Below are 13,748 nucleotides of genomic sequence, written 5' to 3' on the forward strand. Positions count from 1 at the left end.
TCACTGACATTAGGATACCGTAGTGAAATCCTTCATTTATGCATTTATTCATTGAAAATACATTATATTATCTCTACTAAGTAGCCTGCACCACGCCAGCCATAGAGGAATAAACAAAATGTATAGTAGAGTAAATGCTTAACTGAAAAGGAAGCCAGATACCATAAAACGATATGAGACCTTACAGAGATGCTCTTGGATGTAGCCGAGGTAGCTGAGGATCGCAGTTGGGTTCTACTGACTGAAGGCTGATCCACCTTTCTGTGACTTTTCCCTCTTTGGGAAGTACTACTTAGAGGCATGGGACTGTGTTTAACCTGTTGTTCTGGTTTTAAATGCTCCACTGCTTGCTTTTCTGAAGATGAAGCTGAGAGGGCAGCCTCAAGACTCAAGGGAAACAAGGTGATTATGAGCTCTCCCACAGAACCCTGGTGCTCAGTGGATTCCCTCTAATCAGACAACAATACACATCACCACTCCAAAAGAGCTGCTGTGAATAAAGGGTCGATGTGTTCTGTGGAACTCTATGCATGGGAAGGCTAAGCACGTCTGATGTCCCTGGGAGAGCGGTGGCTGAGGCTGGGCTGGGAAAACAACTGCAGTAGGTATAAAAATACCCCTTTGATTTTGGTCCCTTGTGGGCTGCACAAATTCCCATATGGACCTGCTTATTTCCTTCTTACTGGAAGTGCCTGCTATTCCTGTCTTCCTGGGAGCTTGTGTTTCTTCCTCCTTGCCATTTGAATAGCCTTTGTCCTGACCTGTGGGCATGGACGTTGTGAGGTGAGTGGCCAGGGAGTAGGAAGGTGAGGGGAGAGAGGACCTCTTTGTGAGCCTAAAAATAAAATGTTAAAAAGGTACTGGGGCAAAAAAGGTACTGAATCTGTGACCCTGCCTCATTTATGCTGCTGCTTCTCATGAGAAGTTTCTCCTTTCCCATCTACCTGGCTGGCTTGAGGAGGTGGTTCTGAGAGAGCGCCAACCTTCTTGCCAACCTTGCACAAGCAGTGTAGACACAGAGATTCTTGCAGAATGTAAGCGGCTGTGACAGTACAGGGGCAGCGCACAGAGGCGCACGTTCATCATGTATGGCTGGAGAAATTATCTGTCTCCAGGGGCACATGTTTCACTGTGCATTAGCTTCTCGCCGCTTGCTTCTTCCCCGTTTCTCTGCCCACTCTCTTTATCACTGTCCTTCTGAGGCTCCCTTCCCACTCCCTGACCCCCCCCATTCACAGTTCGGCTCTGCCCGTCAATGTCTCCATCCGTCTTCTCTGCCCCATCCCTGTCTCCCTCTCCTCTTTGCTCCATCTCCCTCTTGCTGTCCAGGAGTCGCTTTTCTGTTTCTCTCATTTGTCTAGTTTTTTTCTAGCTCCCTCTCTCACATTCCATCTGTGCTTCCCTCTGTAATACCAGCTTTTTGGGTACCCTGAAGCTAGCGATAACCTTTTCTTGCTATATTAAAGTCCATCAGCAGCACTTGGTTTATTGATGGATTCGTTTTTATTTAGATTCTGTGAAGAAGGGAATTTTTATACAGTGGGAGCAGAGAGAAAACATGAAATCAAGCAAAGGAAGAACAGAAAGAAGGGGCAGCCTGAGAGGAATGGAGTAGGGGACAGGAGGGGAGGCATCAGAAGGGGTTGAACCAACATTGCCTTATTTCCTTTAAAATAAACTGGTTTGGATCTTCATGGTTGATGACAGCTAAGTCTGGATTATAAAGGGTTAAGCACCACGTCAGGCTTGGCGCCTAACTCAGAGGCAGAGCTTCAGGGAGAAATGAGTTGGTTTAAATAAACCCAAGAAGCTGACGTGGGTAGAATTTCTTCTGCCTGACCCATTAACAACTGCGAATGGGACATTTTAGAAATGGTTTTTATTGAAATGCTTCAGTGGGGCATAGCCCCGAGAAGCCAGAACTTGGCTCTGAGGCCAGGCCTGGGGGTGTGCTGCAGAGATGTGGACAGTTGGCTGCTGAGGGGTTGGGGGTGGCCTGGGTCAGGCAGGAGGTGCCAGCAGCTGCTGATCAGGGCAGTTCTGATGGTTTGCTCTCTCATCTTGCCTGCTATAATTAAAGGTTTCCCAATATGATCTGACTTCCTAAAGGGAAACTAGAATTTAAAAAACAAAACAAAATCCCCAAAATAGCAGAGATGCTTAGCTGCAATATACATATGTTTTAAACCATAAAGCTCTTAATCCTGTCTTGTCACTGCTACTGGTCAGTTTCCAAGCATCTAATCTATTAGAACCCTGGCGGGAGGGGCTCTTAACAGAACAATTAAAACCAACAAGAATGAAATACCTAACTGTACTCACCAAATTAGATATATGCATGTAAACTGCCACTGACCCCACCATCCTCCTTCTGGGGGGAATTGCTCCCCCAGAGTCCCTCCCTTTTCTCACCTGACCCTTCCATCCCGCCTCGTGCTTCTCTTCCCTGACACACCGTGTAGAACTCATGGACCAGAATAAATCAGTTGTTTTATTTCCCCTCAAAGGATGTAACTTTCCACTCCCCAAATGACTTTGACAGTTTTCTCATTTGCTAGCTGAGGAGGATATCAAGAGACACTGACCTTCTGGTTTTGCCTAAAGAGGGAACACTCAGTAACTATTATGCTTCAGTCCATGATTTGCTTTAACTACGCCCTTCCTCCCTCCCTGCCATGTCCTCGCTTACCTTCTTACCATCCCTCTTGAACCTTCTACTCAGGGCACAGAGTAGAATGTGCCCCACAGGGCACTGCTGCTCCCTGCAGCCATCCCTTGCCTGGTATGGTGATGCTATAAGCCACATTTGTCTTCAACCCCACAGCATTCCCTGCCAGCAAGAGAAAGCGTGGGGCCTCTAAGAGTGTTTTGCTCCCTATTTAATCAGATTAGTCCCATCACCTACCCTGAGGAGTCAGATTTTGGTGTTACTGAGCTATCTGTGGAAGGAGGAGAAATTGTCAGACATCACTTAAAAAGCCCTGGCCCTTGGACGCCTGGGAACTGCCGAGAGAAATTAATCTTCCCCCTATTTAAGGCAATTTCTTTTCCATCATCCTTTGTCAAGAGGACTGCACTGGGAAATGAATCTGATGGGAGTCCCTGAACTGGTGCACTCCACTCAACAGCATCTCTCCGATGCTGTGCAGCATCCATCATCCCCATGCAAGCAGAGACTCAGACTACTGCAAAGCCAGCTCCCTGCCAGTCATAGCAGCAAGAAACGGCCATCACAGAATGGGTGTCACTGGGTCTAGAGACTTGCAGCTTTCCTCTACCTCTGCTCTTTCCAGAAAACCTACCACAAATTATCTCTTCCATTAAGCCAGTCTTTTATCCAAAATCCAGGAAGGCAGAGAAACAAGGATATGCTAGAATACAGGACTCTAGGATATGTTTCTTGCCTCAACAGAAGGACTCTGCCAGTGCAGAATATGTGTTAAATTGAACAGAGACCACTGCAAGGCAGGTGTGGGATAGCAACAGGACAAGGGCAGCCCTACTTCAAGACTCTCTTCTCTCCAGACTCAATTTTCTTCCATGGGCTAAGAGCCCAGGGAGTCTTATTGCTCTCTGAGGTCAGGGTGGATTTCCAATCTTCAACTCTTTTCACCTTCCAGGTTACTTCCCAGGGCAGTTATTTTCAAATTATGCTCCTTAGGTTACCAAGGGGCTTCCCTTGTGGCTCAGCTGGTGAAGAATCTGCCTGAAATGCGGGAGACCTGGGTTCGATCCCTAGGTTGGGAAGATCCCCTGGAGAAGGGAAAGGCTACCCACTCCAGTATTCTGGCCTGGAGAATTCCATGGACAATCCATGGAGCTGCGGACTCAGACACGACTGAGCGACTTTCACTTTCACTAGGTGCCGAGAAGTACCAGGGAGTATGTGTGCATGGGGAGAGCAGGGTGTGAGAAGTGGCTGGAGGGGAAAGCTCAATGGTTGAGGCACTGGACCCTTCAACTCTACTTCAATCTGACTTGATTTCGTTCAGGGGCTGGGATTTTCTCCTAAGTTCATTTTAAAAAGAGTTCTAATTTGGTAAAAGGCCTGCAAAGCGCTGTCCTAAGTGAGAGGAAGACAGCTGTGTCTGGGCCTCTCTGGACTGAGGCGGAGGGAGCTGTGGCGTGGCTCCTGCCTGCGCTGGCTGTAGAGCAGGTCCTGCTCCACACTGGCAGCTCCTGGCTCCAGGGTCTCCGGAGGCACTTTTCAGCAAAATGAATCTCCTCAGGCACGAGAGCCATTTGTTTTCCAAACTCCCTTCTCTGGTCTCACTAATTCCCAATTTCCCTGCATTTGACAAATGCAATTAACAAGCCTCGATCAGTTCCTGGCAGACAGCCCTCATCAATCAATATGGAGACTTCAGAGACCGCGTGAGGCTGAGCGGGAGGGAAGGTGCAAGAAGGGAAGGTGGCTGCAGTAGGGAAGAACAGGCTTTATAGCTCGCTTATCTCTGAGTGACCCCTCCCAGCCCCCTGGCCTCAAAAGAGGACACTCCACTGTTACCCTCACCAACCACTTTCTTGCTTTTGGCCGACTCATATAAAGCAGCGTTGACACCCTCCTCATTCTAACGGTTTCTCCCATCAACCTCCTACATCTCTCCTGTCTTCTCCTTAACAGAAGGCCTTGCCATCTGCTGCCACCACAGCCTGGGAAGCCCCTCAGTGCTAGGGGTGACAAATCAGCCATCTCTCTGCTCTCAGCAGGGACTCTTCCGCATCCACAGGCTCCAGGAACGATTTTGTGCTGTTTCCTGCCCAGGAGGCTAGAGGTCCACGATCATTTCCCTGTCTCCCACAAACACACACCGCAGGGCCAGGACGGGCACCACCAGGCTGGTGGTCACTATGCTTTCACATACAGCTCTCTGTCCTCTCTTTTCCCGGGGTCAAAGCCTTCCTTTCCCAACTGGCTTACCCTCCTCACCTCTCTGCTCTGCATGTGGCCATCAGCCTCCCCTCCCCCAGCATAGGGGGAGAGCTTTTTTCTCGGCAGCTCTGCCTGGTACAGCCCTGTGCATCTTTCCACCTCATCAACTTTTCATCTCTTTGCAAACGGAATCAAGAAGTCTCTCCCTCCTCCCTGCCTCTCTCTCCTTCTCCTTTGTTATTAGCTTCATGAGTGGGGATGTTAATGTATTCACTAGACAATGTCTTCACACCGCTGTTTCCTGTAATTACAGTCCCTTCCCTCCCACTGTCCCAGCCCATCTGACTGTAAAGTGCTTGGAGGAGGGACAGTGTGGAGAAAAGATGCAACACAGGCTGAGGTCGAGTAGTGTCATGTTAACATTCAACAAAGTAAAACCAACAATTACCTCTGCAGTAGCTCATTAACAGCTGGTAACACATGGAGGTCAATGCACCAGAGATTAAAAAAAAAAATGTGATTGATACAATTGGGGACCCCTCCGCTAGAGGATGGGGAACTGTACCCATATTACCAACAACAGTCACCCCAAGAAATGCAAGCAGCCACATCCGTCCTCCTTCAGTGGGTAGATTCACTATACTTGTCATGTAGGTCGGCAACATTGTCACTGGAGACCCGGATCCAGCCATCCTCCCTGACATGGTAGAGGCTGACGGAACCTCCTGAGTAGGCATCTCTGTAGGTGGCTTGGTAGATGGCTCGACGGGCCAGATCATAGGCCTCCTCCACCTCCAGGTCATAGGAGTAACCCCGATCCATGACCCCATAAGCATATACAGAGCCAGAGCCTACAGAGAAGGTGGCCCCCGAGATCCGGTTTCCTTCACTGTCCACGTAGTAGAGGCCTGGAAAGACAGATGAGGTTAGTAAGAAGACAATGAGCACCTCTTCGGACATCTAATTCATCTTTAAAGGCAACAGTTCTCCTTTCCTCTTGAGACCCAGGGAGACCAACAGAAATTCAAGAAAACAGCACTTCTATAAAATTACTAAAAAAAAAGTGAAGAAATAAAATTAAATATGAAGACTTCAGGATTCTACACATTCCACTCCATCTCACCTCACATTACAGTTACTGCCTTGTCTGTCTTCTCTGTACAACCAAAAAACTAGTGTAATTCAAATGACTTCGGTTTCCTGCACAGAACTTCAGGCACTGTGGGAGATAATGTTTGAGACAATCCTAACCCTCCAGAGTTCAGACTATCTGGGAATATTATCTGGACAAGTATGCTATCTCTTCTATCACACAGTAAGAGAATAAAGCCTAGAATTCTAAGTCACATTGTAAAGAACCTACACTGTCCAACATGGTAGCCACTGGCCACACGTGATTCAACACTTAAAATGAAGCTAGGACCTACCACATGCTGGAGTGATAGTCTTTTGGATATACCAGGTTAAATGAAATATATTATTAAAATTACTTTTCCTTTTCAATTTAAAAAACATGGCTACAACATTTAAGATTACATGTATGGCTCACATTATATTTCTATTGGACAGTGCTGGTCTAGACTAAACAGTTGGCCAGGCCAACCGCCTTTTTTTTTTTTTTTTTTTTTATTAAAAAAAATTTATTTTCTTTTTTCTGGCCACATCGTGCAGCTTGTGAGATCTTAGCTCCCCAAACCCAGGCCCTCTCGGCAGTGAAAGTGCACAGTCCTAACCACTGGACCATGAGGGAATTCCCCCAACTGCCTATTTTTATAGCTTTTTTTGGAACACACCCACAACCATTTGTGTATATAGTGTCTAGGACTGCTTTTATGCTAAAACCAAGCTATGTAGTTGAGACAAAGATTACAGAGCCTGCAAACCTAGAATATTTACTTACATTTGATCCTTTATGAAAAAGTTGGCCAACCTCTGGTGTAACAAAAAGTTAGACACAGACTTAATAAAAATTTTATCACTTTGATCTGCCCCCTGGACCTCTCCAGCTGGATGCCTTTGTCACCAAATTCATATTTAAATTTCCTGTCCTCAAATACTTCCAGTGGTTCTCCCTTATGGACCGAACTCATCCCTCTTCTGCCCCACCAATCCACTTCCTTCTGTATTCTCAAATTCTGTCAATGCATCACTAATATTTTTCCTATTTCAGTGGGTCTCAACAATAACTATGCATCAGCATCGTCTAAGGAAGTCTTTTTTTTTTTTTTTTCGGCCAGGGCATGCAGCTCCCAGGACCTTAGTTCTCCAACCAGGGACTGAACCTGGGCCCCTGGCAGTGAAAGTGCCAAGTCCTAACCACTGGACCGCCAGGGAACTCCAGGTATTTTTTAACAGATGCCAAGGACTTAACCCAGGTATTCTTTTTAAATTGGTCTGGGTGGGGGACAAGCACGGAGCTAGATTCTTAAGTTCTTCAGGTGATCACGATACAAGCCAGGTTGAAAAGTACAGCCCTTATCAGTTTCCAGGTTCCGATGGTTGTAACGTGGAGCCCCTCCGCAGGCCCACTGCCACTACCTTGCCAAGCCGGTGCACCATCTAGTTCCAATTTCCCTTTCTGGATCTCTGGCTCACTACTCTGCTTCACACATCGTCAGCTCCAATTACACTAGACTTCCAGTTACTCCCCGCAAGACCTCATGCTTCTTCCCTCTCTTTTGTTCATTTCTTCACATCCAGGAAAATGAGACCTACCTAAGAAGCCCTCCCCAGCTTCTCCCATCAGAAGCAATTCTTCCCACCTCCTTAAATTCTTTCAGCATTTTACTGGTTCTCTTTAAAGTGGTATTCATCTCATTCAGCCTCGCATGAAGTAATCTGGGATCCTTTCTGAGTCTGCTTGAGGCCAGTGGCTGACTCATCCTGAATGGGACAACTTGTCAGGAAGGCGTCTCTGAGACAGGACAATTTAGGTTAAGCTCTGGCTTCCCGGGTTTTCCTTGCTGGCCAGCTTTTGTACTCTTTTACACTGTTTTCCATCACCTGGGACCAATCCAATAGCTAACGGTTCAAAACAACATTTCCAAAATGTCTCCCTAGACCGCACAAGAGGTATGGAACTGTTCTTTCACACGTTTCAAAGAGAAATGTCTCAATTTCCAAAGTAACAAACTGAGCTCCTCTCTCACAGGCACTTTTAAGTCTCTCCTCATCCATCCTCTATTGAGGGGTGAACTAATATTCTCCAAAGCAAATGAGAAAGTGGTGGGTATTCTACAGTTGATCAATAGAGAAAAACTTAGGCATTTAGAAAGGTAAATGAGGGAATTCCCTGGCAGCCCAATGGTTAGGCCTCCACACTTTCACTGCAGAGGGCACAGGTTCAGTCCCTGGTCAGGAAACTAAGATCCCACAAGCCACAAGGTTAGAAAAAAAAAAAAGCAAGCAGGGAAATGAATGAAGCAAAAACAACAGGAGGAAAGATTACCTATTTTCAAGCACCAAAGGGGAAAATTACACAGAATGTGACTAGCTGTATACCAGCTTGACTAAAGAGACATTCAAAATTGGCTGAAGAGGAACTGCTATCAGATACAAGTCTGAATTTCCTGGCCAGGATTTTATATACTAGGAAGAAAAGTAGGTTAAGGAATTCTTTTCAGAGACAATGGGACCGAGGTGATTATATCAAGCAAGGAAAAGAGATGGGCCTAAAGGGCCCCTTCTAGGCCAAAGACTCTCTACAGGAAAAAAAGGAAGAGAAATGACTAACTTTTGAGTAGTTACTTGGTTTTGTTGTCCAATATGGTAGCCACCAGCCATATGTGGCTGTTGAGCCCTTGAAATAAGGATGACACGCCCCTAAATATTTTAGTTATTATGGATTAAAACAATTGTTAAAATTAATTTCACCCATTTCTTTTCATTTTAAAAATATATTAGAAAAAAGTAAAATTACATGTTACATGTGTAGCTCACATTTAATTTTTTATTTTCTTTATATCTAGCTCACATACTTCTATCAAATTGCACTGATTAGAGTTTTTATGTCTATTACCCAATTCTTAAATACAACTCTTTGCACGTCTTATCATTTTACAGGAGAGACTAGAAGGAAAAACAGTTTATGTGCCAGACACTGCATATTTGACATGTATTGCCTCATGGAACCTATATAAGATGATGAAACAGGCTGAGAAAATAAACAACCTGCCCTAAGTCACACGGATAATCAATGACACAGCTAATCTACCTCTGTGCCCTTTCCTACACTACATTTCTTCCTTGAACAAAGAAAAGGAAGGACTGAGAACTAGTCAACACACCCTTAGCACTGACACATGCTCCTTCATTCATCTGTTCATGCAACCTCTCTGTAATGGCAGCCCAAGAATCACATGGTTGCAGCTTAACTTACCAGGGCCTCTCTTATCCCAGCCACAGATCATGGTGCCCATGGACAGCCCCATGCCTTTATACTGATACACCATGTTGGCAAGCAGCTTGGAGGCAGCTGCTACGGAGATGCGCTCCTTGTTTCGAAGCTCATAGATTCGACATTGCCGAGCCAATAGCCGCTCCCAGAAGCTGCAATCCGCTGCACCCCCAGCCATGGTGCCCAGCAGGTAGGGGTTGATCTCTATCACCTTCTTTACTGTCTGGGAGGCGATGTAGGCACCGGCTGTGGCCCGGGAATCTGCTGCAACAATGACTCCGTGGCGAAACTGTTAGGATTAGAGAAAACACAAGCCAGGGGCCACATCAGACCACAAAAACATCACCCTGACATTTCTTTGTGCATCGATACAACCCCAGAACATCTGTCTCTGCTGTTTTATACTTCACAACGTATTTTCCCACTTATATGTCACTGGAGCTTCACATCAATAGCTTCAGGTGAGATTACTTTCACTTGCTGGCTGAGGAAACAGGCTCAATGAGATCGAATGACTTACCCAAGATCACAGAGCCAGTTATTACAAAGCTAGGCCAGGAATCTCAATTGTCTGGCTCCTATTAGAGTGCTTCCTCCCACCAACTTTCCTCCTCAAGCCATAACGTTTGTTACCCTGACCTATCCGGGCCACTGTTTCCAAAACCTTTGGTGGTCACAACAGCCTTCCCTCTGCCAGAGTTCACTGTCGTTGCGGCCGCCTCTTTCCCGGACAGGAGCAGCCTGGGGTCGCCTGGGAATCAATCCAAACAGCCTCGAAATCCTTCTCCCACTTACCCTCACTATTCCCCAGCCCCACCGCCACCCCGCTCCCGCCAGAGCAAGAACCGAGGCCTCTCGGGACAATGAGACAGCGAAACTGCCGGGGTCGGGGCGAGAGGCCCGAGCCTCCGCCTGGGCTTCGCGGCCGCGGCCACGGCGGGTTCTGGACCCGCTGGGAAGCGGGGAAGGGCGCAGGCGGGCAGGATTCAGCCCGGCGCGGCGGCTGTGTCTGCACCTTGAAGGCCAGGGTGGTGGTTCCATGAAGCATTTCAATTCTCGGCTCCTCTGGGACACCCCAGCTGGGCGCGGCCAGGCTCAGCCCATCGCTGGGACTGCCTGGACCCAGGTCCAGCAGATCCGCACGACCCCCGAGTCCAAAAAACCCGCGCCGGTTCACCGGTAGCGGCCTCTCCAACACGCTGGCCAGCGCCATGTCTAGTAAGGGCAAGGGAACTGCTCGCCAGAACGCCTAGGAAAGAGCGACCGGGCAACGCCTCGCCGTCACAGCTTCACTCCCTATTAAACCTATCCCAGGGAGGAGCCATTTCAAGTCCTGGCAACCACGCCTCCAAACACAAGAGCCAGATGCGAGTAATTATTTTCACCAAGGAGGAAAAAAATAAATGGTTTCACTCCCCTAAAATTATAAAGGGGTGTGGCTGACATCTTGACTTTGGCCACGTAGCCAACGCAGGATTAGATTAACCTCAAATTCACAGGAAGCAAACGCAAACGTCAGGTTAAGGGAGGGAAGTGGGGCCGGCCATCTTTGAGAAGGGCGTGACTGGATGAAAATCTGTTCTAAACCGGTAGCAGTAAATCGGCCCCGCCCCGCCCGGTGTCCAAGCAACAGTTAACATCTATACCTTTTCAGCACTCTGTTAATGAGACTGAAGTTGCCATTTTGTTTAAGGGCACTCTCTAATACTGGGTAAAATAATGATCTACTCTGAGGCTATTTTCCTATGAAGTTTCTAAAACCACGGTAGTTTGAGCTAGAAAGCACAACAAACATGAGTGCTATACCTCTTGTTTTTTGATAGCATCAATCGCCACAATAGCCAGGTTCTCTAAGAGCAACCAATTTTTAAGATTCAGTATTGTCTTTACTCCCACCCCCTGGTGGAAATTCTAATAAGTAATGAATTGCCCAAAAGGCAGATAGAAGAATAAAGAAGGAAAAGCAAAGGGCCCGGTTAATTCACAGACTGGATTCGCAATTCAGCTCCTGAATAACTGAGTCAATAGTAATTTACCATTTCAGAGCCTGGAGGAGAGTTGAGGCTCCATAAAGATGTACCAAGAGGTTTCCTGACTTAATCTTGCTAAGACAAGCCCTTATTCAAGAACGTGCTGTATTTCATTGTCTCTCCCTCTCTCCACCCACCTTCATTTTTCAACCCTTTTGGGAACTATAACAAGCAAAGAAGTGGGCAAATGTATGAAATGTTGCCTTCTGCTTTACGTTTCTATGAAGTCAGTGTCTAGTCTTCCTTGTTGGATTCCAGCAGCAACATCCATCAATATCTAAATCCCTCACTCCTCTGATGCCCAACTCAGCCCCTCCTCTTCCCAGCAGACTCTGCATGTGCTGTATTTTTAATGCTGAAATTTGGCAACTCTTTCCAAACCCAACCATCAGAATAAAGAATGTAATGAAGCAGAAGATCTTTATGTGGGTCTCACACTTGGATGGTGTGGAAAGTGCAGAGTGCCTCTGTTTATTGAGCGCATAATATTTTGTAGTCACTCCTGCAATGCAGCTAATCCTCCTTCTGACTTCTCTCAGTGGTTCTTTTCCTCTGCTACTAATGGTGTCTGTACTTTTCTTAAGGCACTTTTATATTTTAACCTGGTTATAAATATACATTTATCTCCCACTGGACTGTGAGTGTTTAAAGACAGGTATTTCTCTGGAATTCCCTGGCGGTCCAGTGGTTAGGTCTTGGTGCTTTCACTGCCAGGCCCCTGGGTTTGATCCCTGGTCAGAGAGCTAAGATCCCACAAGCCAAGCTATGTGGCAAGGGGAAAAAAAAAAATCTGTAAAGACAGGTATTTCTCTATGCCCGCTATATGCTTAATACATGTTTTTCAAATGAACACGTGAAAGGATGACAATATTGTTCTAGTCACAGAGGCTTGAAGCCCTGGCTCATATTTGACAGCTCCTGTTCCTTTCCTCCACATCCCATAGATGCCAAGTCCTGTTCATTCTCCCTTCACAGTGCTGCTCACATTCTTCTTCATTGCAATTGATATTGCCTTTGGCTTCTTATCTTCTCAATCCTGAATTACTGAAATATTCTCCTAATTTTTCTGGGCCCAAACTATGTTTCTAATTAATTCTACACAGTACCAGGTTGATTTTCTTAAAACATCATCTTGATCTTATCATTTGCCTGCTTAATAATGGTCTGTAAGGTTCAGCTCCTCAGTATGACATTCAAAGCCTTCCAAAATCTGTTCCCATTTTACCTTATATTAGTTCTCTGCTCCAAGGTCCCATTCAGGGAGACCTCAAAGAAGAGAGGTACAAATGATCAGTGCTGCAATGGGTGGAAATATAAACTGATACATACCATGGAGAATAGTATGGAGTTCCCCCCACAAAAAAAAAAATTAAAAATAGACCTACCGTATGATCTAGTAATCTCATGTCTGGGTACGTATCCAAAGGAAATGAAATCACTATCTCATAGAGATGGCTGCAATCCAGCGTTCACATTATTCACAGTGACCAGTATATGAAAACAATATCCATCATCAATGTACAAATGCATAAAGTGTTATATATGTGGTAGAGTATTATTCAGCCATAAAAAAGAATGAGATCCTGCCATTTGTGATGAGATGGATGAAACTTGAAGGCATTATGCTAAGTGAAAGAAGTCAGGCAGAAAAAGACAAATAATGTATGAGCTTACTTATATGTAGGATCTAACAAAGCCAAAAGTTATGACCAACCTAGATAGCATATTCAAAAGCAGAGACATTACTTTGCCGCCTAAGGTCCGTCTAGTCAAGGCTATGGTTTTTCCAGTAGTCATGTATGGATGTGAGAGTTGGACTGTGAAGAAGGCTGAGCACTGAAGAATTGCTGCTTTTGAACTGTGGTGTTGGAGAAGACTCTTGAGCGTCCCTTGGACTGCAAGGAGATCCAACCAGTCCATTCTGAAGGAGAGCAGCCCTGGGATTTCTTTGGAAGGAACGATGCTAAAGCTGAAACTCCAGTACTTTGGCCACCTCATGCGAAGAGTTGACTCATTGGAAAAGACTCTGATGCTGGGAGGGATTGGGGGCAGGAGGAGAAGGGGATGACAGAGGATGAGATGGCTGGATGGCGTCACTGACTCAATGGACGTGAGTCTCAGTGAACTCCGGAAGTTGGTGATGGATAGGGAGGCCTGGCATGCTGCGATTCATGGGGCCGCAAAGAGTCGGACACGACTGAGCGACTGAACTGAACTGAACAAAGCCAAACTCTTAGAAATAGTAGATTGGTGGTTGTCAGAGGCTCAGAGTTGATGAAAATGGGAAGATGTTGGTCAAAAGTGTACGAACTTCCGGTTATAAGAGGAATAAGTTCTGGAAATCAAATGCACAGCACAGTAACTCTCATTAACTATATTCTTTTGTATACTTGAAAGTTGCTGAGAGTAGACCTTAAATGTGCTTACCATAACAATGAAAATGGCTTTC

At 46.1% G+C, this 13,748-nt stretch overlaps 1 protein-coding gene across 1 annotated transcript; it reads right to left on the reverse strand.

Annotated features, from left to right (window-relative positions):
• Positions 5,270-10,835, reverse strand: PSMB5 (proteasome subunit beta 5). The gene is made up of 3 exons (XM_005685255.1): positions 10,285-10,835; positions 9,252-9,558; positions 5,270-5,781 (listed from the first exon to the last, which is right to left on the reverse strand). The coding sequence occupies exons 1-3, from the start codon at positions 10,480-10,482 to the stop codon at positions 5,495-5,497; spliced, it is 792 nt and encodes a 263-aa protein (XP_005685312.1). The 5' UTR covers positions 10,483-10,835; the 3' UTR covers positions 5,270-5,494.

Source organism: Capra hircus, chromosome 10 (genome assembly GCF_001704415.2).
Source record: "Capra hircus breed San Clemente chromosome 10, ASM170441v1, whole genome shotgun sequence".
Taxonomy (NCBI): Eukaryota; Metazoa; Chordata; class Mammalia; order Artiodactyla; family Bovidae; genus Capra; species Capra hircus.